The sequence below is a fragment of the Panicum virgatum genome, chromosome 8K (assembly GCF_016808335.1).
Source record: "Panicum virgatum strain AP13 chromosome 8K, P.virgatum_v5, whole genome shotgun sequence".
NCBI lineage: Eukaryota > Viridiplantae > Streptophyta > Magnoliopsida > Poales > Poaceae > Panicum > Panicum virgatum.
In genome coordinates, this window is record NC_053143.1 from 23,463,557 (window position 1) to 23,485,209 (window position 21,653).

The 21,653-nt window shown below is 42.1% G+C and overlaps 1 protein-coding gene and 1 pseudogene across 1 annotated transcript; both read right to left on the minus strand.

The window, feature by feature from the left end:
- Positions 1–2,428: 2,428 nt before the first annotated feature.
- On the minus strand, positions 2,429–4,846 carry LOC120644243 (disease resistance protein PIK6-NP-like). The gene is made up of 2 exons (XM_039920822.1): positions 3,911–4,846; positions 2,429–2,567 (listed from the first exon to the last, which is right to left on the minus strand). Exon 1 carries the CDS (start codon positions 4,729–4,731, stop codon positions 4,150–4,152), a length of 582 nt encoding a protein of 193 aa, XP_039776756.1. The 5' UTR covers positions 4,732–4,846; the 3' UTR covers positions 2,429–2,567; positions 3,911–4,149.
- Positions 4,847–18,680: 13,834 nt separating this feature from the next.
- Positions 18,681–20,848, minus strand: LOC120646228 (annotated as a pseudogene).
- Positions 20,849–21,653: the final 805 nt, after the last annotated feature.

Here is a 21,653-nt window from a genome sequence, read left to right on the forward strand (position 1 = left end):
TAATAACAGACTTTTTTTTGTTTTTTTTTTGATAAGGAGTGGATCTATTTTTCAAGCATAGAATGGAGTTTTTTTTTATAACAATGGATGATATTGTTTGTCTTTCATAATAGAGATTTTTTTTTTGGTTTATAGAAGCATAATTTGGTGCGAGACAAATAAACTATGGGGAAATGCTAGTAAAATTGAAATGTTGTGAACTTGTGGAATGGCTCAGAAACCTGCGTGCTGCAAATGATCTCCGTAAACAATGGGGGGATGCGGCAAAGAGATGCTAGATTGGGGGTGCCAAGCAGAATTGGGAAGGACAATAATAGAAGCAGGGGGCAACACAAATAGAAACAGGGGAGGAGACCAAATAAAAACAGGGGAAGACACCAAAGAAAGTTAATAAACGAAGTATATATGCGTGGAATTTATGGGAAACGAATTTCTTACCTTCACTTCCGTCTTCGGCAGTCAGCAAGTCCGAACTGACAGCCAGTCATTTGAGCTTGTAACAACAATAGAGAAACGGATGGCGGACATACGTCAGCAAACGAAAGAGACGAGCAAATATGCGTGGCAACGCAACGGTTAGCAAATGAAAGTACCATTCCGGGAAGCGAATTGACAGCTCGAGAGTTGGATGGTTCGGGTGGCTCCCCACTGCATCCCTGATTCTGGTCTTCATGTCAAACGCGTCATTCATCACCTTATCGGATGTATTCCGAGATTCTTGACAGTCAATTTCGACGGTGACATGTTTAAGGGACGTGAGGTTCTCGAAGCTAACATCAAAACCACATATAGATGATTTAAAGATCAAATCAAGCCTTTGAAGCCTGGGCGTCGCTCCTTGTTCAAACACCAGCCACAATCTTGAATAGTTTGTAAACTCAAACACTGCTAGAGAGCGGAAGGTCTGATTACCACCAATGGCCAGCCGTTCTTCAGTGACCCCACCACGTAATTCTTTTTGATCTAAATGTGCGCATAAATGTAGATAACGTAGCACGGGTAAAGCTCCAAGCAGTTGGAGATCAACCTGTCTTAGCCCATTGACCCCGATGGACAAGTAGGAGAGCTCAGAGAGGGACGAAAACCACCGTGGCAATGCAGAGAGGGTTAAAAGGGTCCCATTAAATATGTGCAGATGTACAGGCCCCCTCCATTGATCTGACATGTTATCTAGGGAAATGGGTCCAATGTCATCAGAACATTCAAGAGTGCGAAGGTTACCTAGATTAGATAGACTCTGCAGGAAAGTCTTCATGCAACTCTCATTTTTATCTAATCCTGATATTTTCAGCGTCCGTAGTTCTGCAAGCTTACCTAGCTCAGCCAGAGCAGTTGGTGATTTGTCCACATTGAGCCTCGATAGCTCTTGAAGGGAAGTTAGATTCCCAAACCCATGTGGAAGCTTACTTAGATCTATTAAAAGATGTTCAAGTCCTTGTAGGTGAACAATGCTTGTTGGCAGTTTTTTTATGAACAGGCCCCGTAAATCCAATGTCTTCAAAAGCTTTAGGTTTCCAATTCCTTCTAGAAGCCCTAGTTCAACATGACCACTTAATTTCAGATATCTCAAGTGGTGCAAACTCCCTAGATCCTTGGGATGAATATTCTTTCCGGGAACATCTTTCAAACGTAAAACACGAAGAACTGAAAACCTTGACAGAGCTGGCATCAATTTAACCGCATTGCCAAAAACAATCAGTGACCTGGCATGGAGTATGTCTACTGTTGTTGGCAGTAGCATTTCTTCTTTCCTATTATTTTCTATGTTTCCATCTACTTTACCCTGCAGCGACATTCTTCGAATCTTGCAGACTGTTGATTTCAGGCGCAGACCTTTGGCTGTGATGGTAAAATTTTCTTGTGCCGAAAGAGAAATTAAGAGATCAAGTATCATATCGTGTACTCTACAAACTTCTGCAACACCCACTTTATTGATGTGTATTAGCTGAATCATGCTTCTATTAACAAGCTCATTGAAGTACCTCTCTCCAGTATCATATAAATTGCTGTCCTTTTTTCCTTCAACAAAACCCTCTGCTACCCAAAGCCGCACCAAGTCATCTACTGGAATATTGAAGTCCTCTGGAAACAAGCTTAGATACAGTAGACAAGGCTTTAGATAGGAAGGCATGTCACTATAATTAAGATGTAATATATTTCTCATATTATCCATTGTTCTGTCTTTTTCAGGTCCAGAGCCCATGGAATTGTACACTCCATACCATTCATACTTTGTTCTATTGGACATACAAGCCAACATACTTGCAATAGTAATAATAGCTAATGGTATCCCTCCACACTTGTTCAAAATTCTCATTGTTACCTCTTCCAGATCAGAATGAATTCCAACATCTTCATTAAATATCCTTTTACAAAGAAGTCTTCTAGAGTCCTTGTTAGAGAGAGGATCCAATTCATACACGTCACCATCCTTTGAAGAGAATTTGGCCACATCCATGTTACGAGTTGTCACAATAACTCTGCTGCCAACATTCTTGTCAATAAGAGCACACTTGATGATCTCCCATGCATCTACATTACATACATCATCAATTACAATAAGGTACCTGTGAAGCGTCAGATGCTTATTTTTTTAGAGGTAGCCCAGGCATAAAATTATAACAGAATTACGGCTACAATAAAAAAATAGTCAAAAGGTTGCCTGGGATGAAAAATAATATACACTAAAAGACTATGATTTATAATATGACGTCATTGATATGAAGTACTGCAATGGGATCAAATTTATGGCATGCTACGCTAACGTTGAAAAACATGTCATGTCACACATTTGCCTTAGTTTAACTACCCTCTACTGTGCCAGTGTGTCACATCATCATCAGTTAATCTGCCTACAGCCGGCGTCACTCCGATGCCCCTAACCGGCTCCACAAGGTAGTTGCTGCTCACCACTCTGTTCTGGCTCTGTTTTCCCTAGCTTATTCCATTTCGAAGAAATCAATTGCATTATCTCCGCCATTATTGGCGCTCGAGCTTGCCTGCTACCAGCCGTCATGCTTGTCCGCGGTCGCTTTGCCTCCCCAGACCCCAGCCACGCTTGCCAGCGTCCATGTCGCCATCTGTTGTGTGCGCTCTCGCGTCGGCCACACATAATGCGGCTGTCCACAGGTGGGAGTCCTCCCCAATAATGGAGTATTTCTAAATGGTCATGTTTCAACGGTCCCCGAACCAAATATTCTCAAAACTTGGATACTCATTCGTCTAGATCACTTCCTCCAACCAATCAAACGGTAAGAGATAACAGGGGAGGGGCAGTGACGTGGACGCAGGAGAGAGCTAGCCCCTCCCTCATGAACATGAGAGATGGTAAATTCTAGTGCATAAAAGTAATTTTATTGGAAATGAGCGTCGCTAGAGTTTGTTAGTGCATGTTTTATGAGGGTATCAATCTCACTGAACGACATGCATGTGAAAAAAATAGTAACATAGCATGAGATTTATGAGGTGGGAGAGTAGTTGGGTTCGATCTGGATGAGAACCTTTCTATACAGTTACCAAGGGCATTTGAACTCGAATGAAACCACTTGGAGCAGATCATTAAATTAATCGCTAGACGTTTGATCTATCCCGTGTTGCTGTGCCTGCTATACTAGTACTCAATTTAGATACAACTTTTTGTGGCTACATAATAAGACTATGCATGGATTGATTTAATATTATGGCTCACCAATGAAAATGTAAAGTGAAACTCTATACTTGGATAGGTTGTTTCATTAATCAACCTAAGCCAGTAAAGGTGATATGATGTTGCATTGTTGAAGCTTCTTAATGAAACACTATACTGTGGAATGACCTTAGTATACTCAGGACGCTATCGACTGTGAAGTAGTACTGAGGTGATAAGTTGTTTCAGAAAATAAAGGAATTATACTTGGGTTAGGATATGTACTTCTTATTGACGAGGAAATCCCGGATGCTCCTTAGAAGTTCATCCCGATCCTTTTCTCCAGCATTAGTACACTTGTCTTTACTAACTTGCCGGAGTATGCTGCTGAGAATCTGCTTCATGTCAGGTTTAAGTGAAACTGACACAAGCATGACTCTCAAATTTTCCCTGTAATCTCTCATACACGGAATTGGCAATGGTTGTTTTGCCAAGGCCTCCCACCTCAACAATAGAGACAACCCTTAGATTCTTTTTTTTTTCACACCTTCTCCTCCTTTTAGCAAGTCGATAACCTTCTGTGTAGGGCCATCGATGCCAACGAGCTTTGCTGCATCTTGGTAGAGAGACGGCATGCGTGGATCAATTTCGACTGTGTTAGGCTGCACTCCAGCATCCAAAAAGTTGTACCTTTCTTTCCTTTTGGAAACATCATCGATGCGTTTCTTGATGTCTTGGATGTCATCAGCGATATGATGCCGACTCTTGGCCTTGGTCAGCAAGCCAATGGTCTTGTCGAAAAATCTTCTGAAGCTATGCGGCTTGGCATGTTCAGGATCATTATGGACACGGACCTTGAAAGTATCAACACTGTCCTTAATATCATAGACCAGCTCCTTCAAATCCCTCACCCAGAGCTTATTAAGATCATCGATTTGATGAGCAGGGAGCCTGGACACCCTTTCGAGGGCAGCCTGCATGCTCTCCATTTCAGTTTGAAGGAACCTGATCTCCCCCCTGACCCCCTTCTGCAGCTTGTATTCATCGCTGAGAAGGGTGCCAAGCTTGGGGAGGAGGCTTCCCAGAGCCGCCGTTGCGAGCTCCATGCATGCCTTGCTCTCTTTGGTGGCTACCTTACTAGTTTCTTTCAGTGTGGCGAGTGGGAGCGGTATTGCTGGTGCCTATGTAGAAGAGAAGGGCGTCCGAGGACCTTGAAAATTAAGGAGACTACTATAACCAAATCACGGAGTTCAAGGTCTTACTGGTCTCTGAAAATAACAGGGAAACGCGAGAGCTGGTGAAATACCAGGCGGCTAGTATAATGTTATCACACGAAGTTGACAATTGGATGGCATGTGCGCCTGTATTTCACGATAGTAGATATCATCTTGCGGTTTGAATCCAAGCTGCACTTGTATAATATAGAGATCATTTTTCGTACACACAATTCATGAAGCTTCACGCTGCTAGCGAGATCGAACTTCAATTTTCACTTCTGTCTGATTTGATCGTTACCATAATAAAATAAATTCTATACGGATCTCAAGATGTGTAAATTAAAGATAATTGAGAAAGCAGAGGGCTGAGGCAGAGTTGCAAACTTTTGATTGCCTGTATCATCTTGCGGTTTAAATCCATGTCTCTCTGCCGATTGATCCATCCCGAAAGTGTAACACACTATTGCGTCCCTCAGTCTAGCTAGGTGACATGGCTGATGGATGACAAGTGGCACCTACATTTGTTAAACATTTTGCTGACAAGGATGACAGCAAGGCCTAGTATTATCTTACTACGCCTAGTACTTTTCATGACAGCAGGGCGTTGGCCAACTACTGATATTTTTCAGCGCCTAACAATGCCACCCGGTCTCCATCGAAGATTATAAATTGATGCCACAATAATCCTCGCATAGACGCCTTCTTTCGTCAACGCGGTGGTTGGGCATTGCTGGTGAAGGCCTTCTTTGATACACTTGCTGCGCTGCGCCACCTACTTTGAGTCCTTGATAAAGGGTCAGCTTGACCAATGCAAGGATACTGGCCGTAAACATAGATGGTAATGAACTCATGCGTCAATTGTGAATGGGCAAATTAGAGAGGAAATCATAACTCGCCTAAAATCTATCATGCAGCAAATAAACTGAGTTTCATTCGGATCATTATCTCAATCTAGTAGCTATATCATTTCCGAAAATATATACCAATTGGAGAAATATCTCAATCTAGTAGCATCGGAAATGCACAGTATGTCTTTCATTACTGAGGAGGTATACCATTTGTCACCGTGTGCTTTCTTTCTTTCAGTGATAACAATTTAAAAGGCAGAGTCCAGGAAGTCAGGAGCCATTCCATGTGACACTGACTGGTGCAATTTCCTCGCGAGGATTATAAAACGCCACCATAACCCTTGAAACATTTGAAGACGACGACTTCATTCTTTCATCGATGAGGTGGTTGGTCTTGGTGTACGACTACGAGCTCCCCTTCCGAGGGACGGGCTCGCATACACACACCACCTTTCAACCTAAATGTAGTATGGCTGGAGGACAAAAGCTTGTAAGTTGGCTCCAACCTTGCTAAACATGTGCATGCAAGGATACAGGCCCAGTTCAAGAAAACGTAGAACGGGTAAAGCTCCAAATAGGGTTGACCTTGATGGTCAAGTTGGAGAGTTCAGAAAGGGTGGAAAACCACCGTGGCACCTGAGAGAAGGTTAAACCGTGTCAGCTGGAGATGTGCAGGGCACCTCCATTGATATGACATGCAATGTGGACAGCATATCCCGTTGCCAAGAAAAGCTATAGTGCGAAGCTTGCTTAAATTGCATAGGCTCTCGAGAACTTTCTCCCCGTAACTCCCATTATCAGATAAAGCACGTTTGCTGAGAGATCTCGGTTTGGTGAGATTGCCTAGCACGTGTAAAGAGCTTGGTGCTTCTTTCACATCAAGCCATCCCAGTATTTGCAGGGACATTAGTTACCAATCCCATCGGGAAATTTTACTCCATTATCGACTCTCAGATCTTCAAGTTTTCTGAGCTGAGAAATATTTGCTGGCAGCTCCTTTCTGGATGCCCTCCCTATATCCAATGTTTTCTAGAGTTGTAAGTGTTGACAGCAAAAACTAGTGAAGGCCAAGGCTAACCGGTCAAACCGGTCTGCCGACCGGTCAAATTGGTCGAGCCCGCTTTAATCCATGTAGATTTGTAATGGGGGATATTTAGAAACCGACTCTTGAAAGGGGTACGATTTCTCCGGGCGATTGACGGTGATCCTAAACAGTTCATTCATTATTGCATTTACTTTTTATTCTCCAGACTCATCTCTTTTCCAAACGCTAATTCTATTTTCTTGCATCTCTATGTCTGAGTGTGTTCTGAGTGGCCTACCGACCTCAGAATAACCCTAGCTCCGCTAGCCCCAACAGGATCCCTCCTAGGTTTGTGGATCTAGGTTTTTGTTTTGCCCCTGGAAGAACCGGTCTGACCAGCTTACGCAGGAACACTGCAGGAGTAATAGTTTGTGATTTGCACATTCTAGCGCATTTGTGTGTTGATCAGATTGGCGTCAATATACTTTTTGGTGACTCCACTAGGGAAGAAGGAAGCACCATTAATGGCTATGGGCTGTGAAGACCAAGATAAGATGAAGGTCGACCTCAAGAACATTATTGACATCGAGCAAGATGATGTGCCAGACGATAGGCACCAAGCTCTTGAGGCCTACCGTCGGCACCACGAGAATGGGGGTTTCCTTAGCTCTGGACAAAACAGGGTTAAGCGGGCCTAAACGACCATCCAGCCCATCAACAGATGATGTGCCCAAGCCAAGGCACTAGTGCGGGGCCCCTCCTAAAGAGCCCAGTACTGTAGAGGTTGAGCACTCCCCCTATGCCAGGGTGATCCCTTCGTGGTAAAGGAACCGCCCAGCTGCGCATTTACTGTGCCATCCTGTCATTGCAGGACGGGGCTCGAGGAGAAGGCAGCTTCCCCATAAAAATAGCATGATTACGGGGGAGGCGTGCTTGCAAACGGCGCTGTGAGCAGCTAAGGGGAACACTCTTCCTGGGTCATGTTGCATCATCTCTGCGATGGACGGTGGGGTGGACCATGCCACTGTTGCAACACATCACGTCATGCTAGCCCCGAAATTGGGAGACCACAACCCCCGGCTACATGCGGAGAAAGACCATGTTAGGTGCGAGGATCCCGAGATGGCCACAGGAGGCACCCCGAGGTCCCTCAGGAAGCGGCCCCGGGCAGAGTCAGGTCTGTCCTGCATGCCTCGGCCCTGCCTTGTGGGTAGGCGCCACTTGTTGGGCATTCACACCATAGTCTGGCAAGCCTCTCCCTAACGCCCAAGGAGAAGGATATAAATAGGATAGAAAGGTGACATGTAAAGGGATCGACTCCTTTTAGACCCAAATCACTCGGAGGGGGAGACCATCACTAAACACTAAATAGAAACACACAGGATATAGGGTGTTATGCTTTTGAGTGGTCTGAACCTGTCTAAATCACTGTGTTCCCTGGACATCTCACGGGCAGGATCTTGTTGCGTGTTACACCCCTAGCCAAATATTTAAATGGGAGTTCCCTCGAATTCGTGCTTGCATTGCGGTACTCACCTCTGACCTTCGTTACATGATCCCAGAAATACTCCCATCTGCTCACATTATCCGGAGGATATTCGAGTCCCATGATCAATTTCAGGGGTTGGACTCTACAAATTTATTATGGTTACACAACCAGGCATCTCATGTGATACAGGAGGTTGACACCTCCTTCGGGTTGCGGTCTTCAGGTGTCATTATCATGAAACAGCACTGAGGAGCCTTTTGTTTTTTTGGAGGTTGTAGCACGTCTCCTTCTCCATCTAGTTATCCACGGGGGACCTTCAACCAATGCAAACCGAGGCCTCCGGGTGAAAGTGATCGGGTGCTCTAGCCTAAGAGGGGGACGGGGTGAATTATGCACTCTTAAAACCTTAACATATGGCTCCAACTAGTTTGCACAAAACTTAAACTAAAATAATCTATCTAGATGTGCAACTATGGTTCTTCTAGTGTAAAAACCTCATCCCGAAAAGAGTTTTGCAATCTATAGCCAATCCTAGCAAGATACTACACTAAGAAAGTAAATGCACACAAATTGCAATATGAAATGTGGAAGCTTAAAGAGGAGGGATGAGAGGAAGCAAACTCTCGACACGAAAATTTATCCCGTGGTTCGGATTGCCACAAAGGCACCCCTACATCCACGTTGTTGAAGCACTCACGAAGAGTATCGCTTCCCGGCAATCAAGTCTCTTCCGTGAACACAATCACGTTCGCCTTGATCCCGATTTCCACCAAAGGAGATTGCCCATGAAGGAGGGGTCTCCTTCCCCCATACAATGTTGTCGACGCCGCTCCACACCAAGCCGGAGGGTCGTTGACGTGCTGGCGCGCCACCAATGCTCCAAGGAGGCCGGCGCACTGAAGTACAAGTTTGGTTCACTCTAGAACCAGCCACAATGATCTCAACCTTGCTTGCTCACTCACTTTAGAGCTAACCTAGCACTAACACTTACAAAGCTTGTGCTAAGGACTAAGAATTTGATCTCTATGCTCTTGGATGGCTTGGAGTTGTTCTTGGATATGTGTGTGATGTCTTGAGACTCCAGCAAAACCACAATGGCCGGGGTGAGGCATATATATAGGCCACCAACTCAAGAAAGCCGTTACTAGCCGTTAGCTAGTTTTCTGCGTAGGCATCGGAACTTTCGGTGCATAGGGCATCGGTTCTTCCGGTCACTCTGCGCTCTGAAGTAGCCGTTGGCATCTCTGACATTTCTGCAGCAGCTTCTGGGACCATCGGTTAAACCGATGCTTCGAGCGTCGGTTAAACCGATGACACTGGATCTTCATATAGCCGTTGCACCTGCTGACGTCATTGCACCGACGCTTGCTTCGATGTGGCATCGGTTCTTCCGATGCTAAAGGCTTGGCTGTTGCGCACTTGACATCGTCTCTGGACAATAGTACGTTGATTGCACCGATGCCTCTGAGTGACCCGTCGGTTAAACCGGTGCCTAAGAGCCTTCTTGTCTTGATCTCTTCTGGCACCAAAAGTTGCACCGATGCATGGGCGTCGGTCTATCCGATAACCATCGGATGCACCGATGCTATAGGCGTCGGTTTAACTGGTGCAGCTGACTCGGCATCTTTTCATCCAATTCGTCGCTACGATCATTTGGATCCTTGAAATATATTATATCTCCGGATTTCCACTATATTTTGGCATCTCTACGATTGATTGGACTTGTCATCTTGATGGTGGATTGGACTTGACGTCTCGACGATGGATTGGACATTGCGTCTCGACGATGAATTAGACGTGTTGAATCATATCCATGAGACCTAAAAATCCTACAAGTGTGATCTCACAAACTTATTAGTCCCATTGATTATGTTGTCACTCAATCACCAAAATCACAAATAATGGCCTAGATGGGGCCATGTTCCTTACACCGAGCGACGCCAGATCCTTATCAACGAGATTGGAGCTTATGGAGGAGCCATATATATTTTTGTTTCGAGGCTTACCATTAACCTCCGATCGTGCAGTGCTCCATCCTGAGACAAGAAATGAGGGCAGGCACAAAGACCTGAGAAGGCTAAAGCAGCTATCGGAGGTTACCGTCCTGACCTGTGCAACATTGGTCCTCTCGTAACCTTCGGCTGTGCCCTTACAGCGGAGGTAGCGATCCCCAACAATAATGATGTTCAAATGCAATTAAAAATAGTGATGTGATGCAATAATACGAGTAGAATCACCATCCAGTTCGTCATATTCATATTTGAACAATTAGTATTTTCAAATGCGTACATTGTTATGTAGAACCACATAATATGGGTTCAAACCTATTTGAGTCACTACAATAATATGTCAACATATTTTAAAATGATCGATAAGGTAGGTTGTCACAGCGGGGGCTTGCCCCGCTGTACAGTTTTCAAACAATAATATGTTTCCACAATCATCTTTGTCCTCATTCCTTCCTTTTTAAATTTTCATGCTTTCTTGACAGCTTAAGAACTGGATGGCTCGGATGGATGCCAACTACATTCCTGATCTTGGTCTCTGCATCCTGCACCGCCCTGATCCGGGCGCCTGTACAGTCAACTTTGAAAGCAACATGTTTAAGAGACAAAAGATTCTCCAGGCCGGTATCAAAACCACCATCTTCTCTTTTCCGTACTTCAAAGGATAACTCAAGCCTCTGAAGTTTTGGCATCACTCCTTGAGCAAACACCAGCCAGCATCTTGAATAGTGATAAAACACAAATTCTGTTAGACAGCGAAAGGGCTGATTAGCACCAACTACCAACTGTTTATCAGTGGTACCATTAGGATCTACTTGTAGTTTAAGAAAACATAGCACGGGTAAAGCTCCAAGCAGTTCTAGATCCCCCTGTCTTAGAAGATTGACACGGATGGACACGTTCGAGAGTTCAGAGAGTGAGGAAAACCAGCGGGGCACCTGACAGAAGGTTAAATCATTACTACGAAAGCGTTGGAGATGTGAAGGGCCTTGCCATTGATCCGGCATGCAATTAAGAGAGCATATCCCGTGGCCTCGAAAAGATAGACGGCGAAGGTTGCCTAGATTGGATAGGCCCTGGAGAAATGTTTCCGCGCAACTCTCACTAGAATGCAATCCAGAAATGCCAAGCCCCTGCAGTTTGATGAGATTACCTAAGCCAACTAGAGTGCCTAGGGATTTTTCCACATTCAACCATCTAAGCAGCTCCAGGGACATTAAATTCTCAATCCCATTCGGAACTTTCATGGTGCGAGGAATTATCAGACATTCAAGTTGCCTTAACCTAATGATACTCGCTGGCAGTTCTTCTATGTCTGCCGAAAACAAATCCAATGCCTTGAGATGTTGTAGGTTTCCAAGTTCTTTTAGAAGCTCTACTTCAAGCTTTCCACCGAGTTTCAGATATCTCAAATGAAGCAAGCTCCCAAGATCCTTCACATGATTTCTCTTGCCGGGAAAACATGTCAAGGACAAAACACGTAGAATTGCAAACCTTGACAGAGGTGGCAGACATTTACATGTATCACCTGATGCAATGAGAGACCTGACTTGGGACACATTCACAGTTGATGGCAGTATGGCCTGCTCTTCCGTGGTAGCTTCCTTGTTGCAATATACCTTGGTACCTTGCAGTGACAGTCGTCGGATCTTGCATGCTGGAGCTATGAGGTGTGAACCTTCAGATATGGTGACAAAATTTTCTTGTACGGAAAGGGAGATGATGAGATCAAGTATCATATCATGTACACGGCAATATTTTGCATTGCCATTTTCATCCTTGTTTACTGGCTGAATCATACTTCTATTAACAAGCTCATTGAAATACCACTTTGCAATGTCATGCAAATTACTCCCCTGTTTTTCATCAACGAAACCTTCTGCTACCCAAGTTAATACAAGATCGTATCTTGGAATCATATGATCCTCCGGAAACATGCTTAAATACAATAAACATGGCTTTAGATAGGAAGGTAGATCACAATAACTAAGATGTAATATCTCTCTCATATTTTCCATTGTCTTGTCCTTTTCAAGTCCTGAACCCATTGATTTGTATACGCTATACCATTCATACTTTGCTTTGTGTATACTAGCCAATAAACCAGCTATTGTAATGATAGCTAATGGTACGCCACCACATTTCTTCAAAAAATTTCGTGATACCTCCTCCAATTCGGGATGAATTTCCTCACCTTCATTATATACCCTACTATAAAGCAGCCTTTTAGAGTCTTCATAAGAGAGAGGATCTATTTCATACAGAGTTGCATCAATGGGTGAGCAAGAAATTTTAGCCACATCAACATTCCGGGTCGTCACAATGACTTTGCTACCAAGGTTGTTTTCAATAAGAGCACATTTGATCTGTATCCAAGCTGAATCACTCCATATATCATCAAACACAATGATGTACCTGCAGTGTTTTAAATAAAAGCATCCATTGAATACCCTTGGATTTCGTAATTACAGCTTAGATTAAAAGCAACACTATGTACACGGATTATTGACCAGTTAACGTGGGATTATTTAAGCTATATAAATGTGTCCTTGCATTAACGAAGTATTAACAACTCTTATTGGTTAGTGAATGATGGGCAACTTTATTCTGGTAAATGAATGCTTACCAACTCTGTTTTGGTTAACAAACAATGAGTAACTCTGTTTGGTATTATAACGTTGACAGGAATTCATATAGGTCATACCTATTTTTCTCAAGAATTTGTCTGATTTTTGCTATAAGCTCAGTTTGATCCCATGCTTCATCATTGGGGTATTCCATTCCACTAACCTGCCGTAATATACTGCTGAAATTTTTATTTATTTCTGGCTTCAAGGAGACTGAAACAAAAGCTTGAGACTGAAACTGTCCTCTGATTCTTTGGTACACTAAATGGGCAAGGCTTGTTTTTCCAAGGCCACCGACTCCAACAATGGACACAACCAATAGCAGCTGCTTTTTCCCACCCTCCCCACGCATTAGCAACGCAATGAGCTTCTTTGCAGGGGTTTCAGTACCAACGAGCTTCTTTACATCAACATAGAGAGACGGCAACCGAGGATCCATTTTTTTTATTGTCAGGATGCACTACAATATTTTCAAACTTGTACCTTTCTCTCCTACCAGAAACCTCTTGGATGCGGTTCTTGATCTCTTGAATCTCATTGGAAATTTGATGGCGATGCTTGGCTTTTGTCAATAGGCCAATGATCCTGTCAAAATATCTTCTGAAGCCATGTGTCTTACCATCCACAGGAGTATCGATGCGCACCATGAAAGCATCAACGCTATCTTCAATATCATAGACTAGCTCCTTCAAGTCCCTCGCCCAAATCTTGTGAATACCATCAGTCTTATCTGCTGGCAGCTTTGACACACACTCGAGGGCAGCCTGCATGCTTTCCATCTCGGCTTGTAGGAACCTGATCTCCCCCCTCACCGCTTTCTGCAACCTGTATTCATTTGTGAGAAGGGAGCCCAGTTTACGGAGAAGGCTGCCTAGGGCTGCTGCTGCAAGCTCCATGAATGACTTGCTCTAGTTTGCTAGTAGTGAGATTGGTAATGTTGTATAGAGAATGAGATACGACTGAGTATAAATATGGAGAAGAGATGCATTTGTACAAAGTATAACTTAGTGATTGGAGTGCCTTTGTCTCTAAAACCAATGGGAGTAGTACACAGCCAGTTTAGTGAACAATTTATCCCATGAACTGCCCAAAGGTTACTGAGCAAAGTAAACAAAAACAAGTGGTCGTCGAGATCTATGCCTCCATCTAGGGTTTACTTTAATCAAATACCGACAAACACGTACGCTATGTATTTGTTTGTCCGGAGAGTGACGGGTATGTATTTCACAAAAGAGCTAATTGGCTGGAAAAGAGATGACAGTGCACTGAAAGTGACATAGTTTGAATCCGTGTACATCTCAACCTCCTATAGTAGTTTGTATCATTCACAATTTAACATTTTGTGTGGAAGAAATATCTCAAAGGGATGAGCACCACTACAAAAACGATTTGTTAGAGCCTTTTTGCACTATATTGATGACGGACACTATAGTATCCGCCCTGCCCCCTGGGAATTGGTTTCTGAGCACCACTACAAAAACGATTTGTTAGAGCCTTTTTGCACTATATTGATGACGGACACTATAGTATCCGCCCTGCCCCCTGGGAATTGGTTTCTAGGGGTGGACCGCGGGCTGAACGGTCCCTACAAACCATCATGATTGGAGTGTCTGTCTCTAAATCCAGTGGGAGTAGTACACAGCACAAGAACTAGCACTACTGTATGCGTGCCTCTGTTTGTATTCTAGTAAATAATTCCGTCCACGAACTGCCCAAAGTTTACTGAGCAAAAGAAAAAAAAAGCAATAATGTGGTCGTCGAGATCTATGCCTCCATGCTTTAATTTTTAATCAAATACCAATAGACACGCTATATATTTGTTTAAATCTTGAGAGTGACGGGTATGTATTTCGCAAGGGAGCTAAATGGTAGTTGAGAAGAGATGGCAATGCACTGAAAGTGATGTAGTTTGTCTTGAAACCGTGTACATCTCAACCTCCTAATATACTTTGTTATCCTCGTTTCAACATTTTCCGTGGAAGAAATAACACAAAAGGACCTTGCAACTGGAATAATCATCTGCGATGATAACAAACTCTAAGAGACCTTTTGTGCACCGGTTTAATTAGCCAAAAAATGTAACCCACAGAAACAGAGCAGCAGAGTGATCTTGATCTCTATATCATTCATTTAATCATTTTCAGGAATACCGAACTAAATAAGAACACAACATCATTAGTTTTTTATAAGGACCTGTTCCATTTTTACTCCGAAAAGAAGCAAATACAATGCTATCCGGTGCGTAAGAACAACAAACCCCAGCACATGGAACAATACCATTTCGTATGGAGTTTTTTAAGTCTCATCAAGCTGATACAGAGAATGGAAACCTAGGTCAATGTAACAGGCTTCCCATCTCACGAAGTATTACCTCCGTCCTCAAATATATGTTCCAATTGACTTTTTTTTGTGCATTCGAATTTTCATCTTTTCTATTAATATTTATGTAACTAGATAAATTGTAAATCAAATTTTAAGTACATTTAGTGGTAGATATAGTATTTACTTAACTAATTGAGTAAGTAAACTTTGTTGGTCAAAATTTGAGAAATGAATTCAATGGTTTCATATATTTATGAACGGAGGTAGTAACTTTCCTTCCAACATTGCCATCATTCAATCCAAGCGTTTGCACTCATGCATGTTAATAAATATGTATTCTTTACATGGTTTAACCAGAATATCTTTTAGAAAATAAAAAATTAACATAATAAAAAGGATAGAAAATACAAGATGAAAATAAATGCCTTTAGAAAGAAGAAACGGTATAATTAATGAGCAATTGGAATGATTCTAAAAATGCCTAGTATGCTACCTGGCACAGTAAACATTGGACATCAAAGGGGAAGAGACCGTCAACTGACCACTTGCATGGCCACAACAATTTTCCAGCCAGTAATTAAACAAAAATGTGTTTTTTCAATAATGGAAAAGCGTTAAATGCCTTCCACACACATAAGTAACTCAAAGATAACGAAAGTTGACCAACGACATAAGCCCTCATTACAAAATACCATATAAGTAAACACGTCCATGTCCACATTTATTTAAATGGCAAAGCCATATTATACTACAAATATTGCCCATTGTGCAGGATAATTGTTTCTCTCCTGCAAAAGAAATAAGCTATGAGAACAGAGTCTACATGAGTACATGATAAATACTCGATAAAAGATCATAAGAAAGGACAATATAAAACTTCATTTGTGAAACAATATGGATCTTTTTTTCATGAAAACAGAATATTGACCTTCAAAGCTTATTTAAACAACTTCCACCGGAGGACATCTTGTTTCATGCTTGCAGAGGCAAAGCGTGAACAAAGCTGCTCGAACTCTCGCAGATGGTGGTCTGGGTTCTCGCTAGTTACCCCAGAGAAGGAAAGCTCCCGAACCATAGAGATAAGATCAGGACGAGGTTCATAGCCAGATGTGGAAGAGGATGGTGACTCATTGAACTCCCCCTTTGAGGCAGAGAGGCTGTGGAAGGATGGCTTCTCCATGGGTAACGGGGGTAAAGATAGCAGGAAGAAACTAAAGATGATACGGGATGAATCCCGTAGGGCAGAGAAGCTTTTAAAGAATAGCTCCTCTATGGGTAGCGGGGGCCAAGGTAGAAGAAAATAAAAGCAAAACATATGAGGACTACTAGGTACAAAGAAAGATACAATAACCGTTCCCCGACAATGGCGCCAGAAATCTTGTTGGGTATTTTAGCGTCACGAATAAATCCGCAAGCGCACGGATATTGTTGTAGCTTTCACCTCAGAGTATTCCAAGGGCTATCGAATCCACAGGAACGTGTGTGCACTCTCTTCTATTCTAGTCGGTCCAAGGACACACCAAGATAGGTTGAAGGGAAGAGAGGATTCGTAAGATAGCACTATAGCTGAGTTAAACGTCGATCTCTTAGGCACAATACTCGCTTTGGGCACCGGTTTACAACTGGTCTTCCTGTCGACTCCGGCCAACAGCTCTACGCTATATCCGAACGTGGAGGATTACAGAGGACCAATAGGGCTGTCACCACCTACGGCCTACCTTTACAAACCGTGGGATATAAGGCAAACGAAGGATAACCCTTAGCCTAGACATCACGCCTACGCTATTGATTACTACTGCAGTCTAACTACGTATGATATCTCGTAGCAAACTACAGCACTTTGTATGAATACAGAGCGATGAACCCACGAGTAAGAGAACTGATCTCACTCAACTACAAGCACTACTAGCATATACTATACCAAGTATAAAATTAGAGATAGGAACCACGAATACTTACTATAGCGAGCATGTCGGCCTCCTTGATGGAGTGCATGCCTCGCTGTGGTGGTTGGAGGCGATCATCACTCCAACCTTAGTTGGACACCATCTTCTTGATTGCTGAACGCTCAAGTGTCCACAGTAGCCTTGTTAGCATAAAACCATTGCTTCGCTATCTCCAAGAGAGAGAATGGGAACAAACAGAGCTGGATTGCATTTTGTGATACACCCTTAATAACAAAAGTACTGCAGAGCTCTAGGAACTGCTGGAGATGAGCGCTGGCATCCTCATTGGCTTTGCCACAGAAAGGGCTGGCCTGCACCATTGTAATAAGACCCGTCTTGATCTCGAAATTTCCCCCTCCGGTGTTAACCTCGGGCCTGGTGGGGACCTGGTTAGCAGATAGAGCAGAGTAATCACAGAGTGTCTTTTGGGCCATAGCTTGAGAAGCTGATGACGATGCAGTGACTGATTCGGCTGCCGAGAGTGAGATTTGAGGAGGTACGACACGAGGACGAACTCTTCTCAAAAGTGACTCTGGATTGGAATGAAAGTTTTGCGACAAGTCAAAACCGGTCATACACTACCCTGTTTTCATATCAACAAAGACAAAAAAACAAAGCCAAGTTGGCCTGTTTAGCAAGCGAATACCGATTTCGATTTTTATTCATAACTTTGTCCATATACTTCAATCTTTGCCTTTTCCGGCAACGGCACCAAAAATGCTTGTTGGCGCCTACCAGCGTCACCATCGGGAAACAGCGATGACGCCCGCAGACGTCAATTGGGGTGGCAGGTATTTCATGAACCACAAATAAATCCGCAAGCGCACGAAATACCGCTGTAGCATTTTACCTGGGAGTATACTGGGGTGTCATTTATATTTCCGCAGGGAAAGCGGTGAATGAAGAGATATAGACTAGTTGATGAACTTTATCTAGATTGGGTATTCTCTTGCATAAACAGGGATAAGATATATAACGTGATAGGAGATAGTGTGACACACACACAACTACCCTCAAGATAAATAAATAAATAAATAAATAAAGATGCTATAGGCCGGGAGCAAGGCAGAAGTTAAAGCTCGAGTCAACTGTGCTAGGCTAGCTATATCTATGCTATCTTATGGTTAGATCGACAGAGATTAAACTACACAACAGGGAGACCGCTATCGAAGTAACGAGAGTTAGTTGCATAGAGGTAACAAAATCAAAATACTTGTCATTATGCTTGTCCACCTTGATTGGAGGTTGCTTGTTCACCTTATAGCCTGCACCCTTATCTGGTGTGAGCACTCGTCATGTCGTGGCTGTAGTATCTCGGAGAAATCCTTGTTGATTCTTAGTCAGCTGAAATGAGACATAAAATAGTCACAACACCATGCTGAGTATTGGAAAATATATTGCTGCAATAGATGTGGAAGCCTGATTCTTAAGTACCTTCTGTTTCTTTATTATTCTACCATCAGTTGGATTCCTTTTACGTGCATCAAGCTGAAAAGAAGCAAAAATATTTATATTTACATGCTGATACAGAATGTAACTTGCTTGCCATGACTGAAATAACATATCTTTTGTCGAGTAGATTGATTAGTAGAGCATTGTGGGGATGACGGTTTTGCTCCTTGATATGATACTTCCTTGTAAATAGGATCTTCTTGACAATGCTTCAAAAATAAATCTAGGTAATTTAAAACATGAGACCCATATAAAAAGTATATAAGCAAGTTAGAGTATAGTGCTGTTAAAAAGACAAGAAAAAATCATGATTACCTTTTCATTGGACAGGAATAAGTCATCATCATCATTGTTTGCTTTATTTCTTCTAGCATATGATTCTCTACATATGATGATGATCCATCTACTATAATTACATTAATGTCCCTAAAATGTCATGTTTTTCGGCCATAGACTTGTTTAGGAACTGGAAGCAATCCCATGACATGCACTTGCCCAGGTTTCTCTTCTCCCAACACCTGATGCAATGCATCGCCTTCCTATGCAACTCTCCCTTCAATATTTTGAGCCAACTCTGGTTGTTTATCTATGATTTCTAACTGAACCTACATATAACAAATGAGAACAGATAAAATTGTTCTTATATAAATTGAAACAATCTGAAAATTGCAAACATGATGCTCATATCATTGTGTATAAATCGCATACCGCAGCAGTATCCTCATTTGTCCCCAGGACCCTTTTCCTGTGAGTTGCTAAGTAAACCTGAGCTCTATGTAGTTTTTTTTTTGCGGGATCTGCCTGTCTCTAAACAATAATGATAATACAACAATGATAAGAAAGATATACTACTGAAATCTATTGATCTACTAAAAGGACTCACCAAGTCTTCAGACCAACGAGCATAACTCTTTGTACCCGCTGTATGTGGTATGTTTTTCATTTCACAGCTTATTTTGTTCTTCTCACTAAGGGCCTGTAGCACCAGTAAATTAGTTATATATGAGAATTGTCTATTAAAAAGATATTAGAATAAACATTCATGCAATATTCCTTCCTTTCCTTCTGCAGACTTCCAATATCTTATTAGATTATCCCATTGGTCTTGATCAACATCATGTGGACAGAGCTTGTACAAATAAGATTTTTTTCTTCTTTGGGTTAAATAGTTTCTTTTTTAATGTTGCCTTATATTTTCTCCAATCTCTTCCGATCGATTTCAAAATCCAATTCTCACATGTAGAGGATACAAGAACTTTGTCTACAATGAGATTACGAAAATGACTTAATATAACTATCTGCATCATTAAGTACTTATATTCATATAAGAATATCTTGTGAAATCTTGCAAACCTACAGTGTGGGTTTCCCTTGCTGTTTCTTTTAAAAAAAACAATCTTGCAAACTTGAATGACTAGCATTATCCTTTTTGACCTTTCTCCAATCTTTGATATCTACAGGGCAATAACCACCATTTCATGCTACAGTGCCTAAAAATTGTCCTAGCAGACCACCTTCTTTTCCAATCGGTTGACCAAGATTATTGCATTTTACTACTATTTGTTTTCCCTCATACAATTCCAAACATATGTCAAAATAGTCCCCTTTCGCATATGTAATTCATCACCATCAGCTACAAAAAAATAAACATACAATAGCAATGCAGTCCACATTATTTATATTAGAATGTAATGCAACTACATCTATACCTGATGGTTCTTGGATGTCATCATCATGCTGTTGGTCAATATCATTGGCATATTTTGATTTAGTTTGAATAACCAGCAGACACTCCTTGCTCTTTGCACCACTTTTTTCTGTGAATAAATGTGGGGCCAAACAATTATCAAGCGTTAAAAAAACATAACATCACTTGGTAAGTTATACTTGGATGGTCATACAAATCGAAATGAGTAAATGTGAGTTGTACCATACTCCTTTTAGTTTTAGTTGGTGCAGACTTGGTTGGTGGTTTCTTCGACTTAGATGCCATAATGGCCATTATCTGCTTTGTCACAAACAAGTTAACATCCTTTGTGGTTTCATTGTCTTTAAGCATTTCCATGACATCGGAATCCCATTCTATAGCAACCAAACTATCTCCTCTTGTAATACAAATAATCGTTTGATGTGTACCCATATTCCTGGACAAATTCCAAGTTGAAGAAACATATCATATCCTTGTCCATTTCCCTTTGCACACATGTTCCTGTCCTGGAGTTGCACCCTCACATTCAAGATGGAGAGTCCAAACATCTGAAGCCATGGTAGCACAATCTAATTAAAATTGAACCCGAAGATCAGATAATATGGTTAGTGAAATCTGAATAACTAAAATTGATAATTCTTTTTTTCAGATTTGGGTGTAAACTGAAGATTAACTATCAAAAAAATGAGATACTTAGTTCAGATTTGCATCCTTTATCTACAACACTTATGCACGACAAGAAAAAAATTCTTGATAAACAGATGTTGTGCAAAGATATTTGATCTCCAAATTCCTTCATAATATGAATTCTAAGTTCCCATTGATGGAAAATAATTTAGCATGGGTATATATAGTTTCTTCCTTGCTTGTATAATATAATATGACACACACTTGCTTATCAGCCTAGGCAACTAGAAGACCAAAAGATCATCTATACTTTTTGGAACAACACTGACCCGGCCACCTAGGCAACAAGAAGACCATAATCTGATCATCTATAATTTGGAACACTAACCCGGCCAGGGCCTTGAACTGATCACATCCAATTGAGAAGGGCTAGGGACTGCATACCAGTGGGGAAGATGCCATTGATCGTGGGACGACTTGACTGCCTATTGAACCTGGGGAATTGAAAGCTAAAACATCAAGAGCAGCATGACCAGATATGTTAGTCCCTGTGGTTATGCTTCTACGGTTCGATTTTCGTTCGAATTCGTGAAGTTTTGAAGGAGTATTTTGAGTTTTAAGTTTGGGCGTTCCTTCACTGTTCTTGTCTGTTCCTTTTCTGTTCTTGTCCAGGCATCGAATGGGACACGAATGTGGAGGTGGTGCGCATGCGACAGCAGGCGTTTGCTAGCTTGGGGCATCGCGCGGAGGACGACCTGGCCG

Bases quoted from the DNA above. Each gene is read 5' to 3' on its own strand.
- LOC120644243 (XM_039920822.1), bottom strand. From the start codon at position 4,731: ATGGAGCTCGCAACGGCGGCTCTGGGAAGCCTCCTCCCCAAGCTTGGC.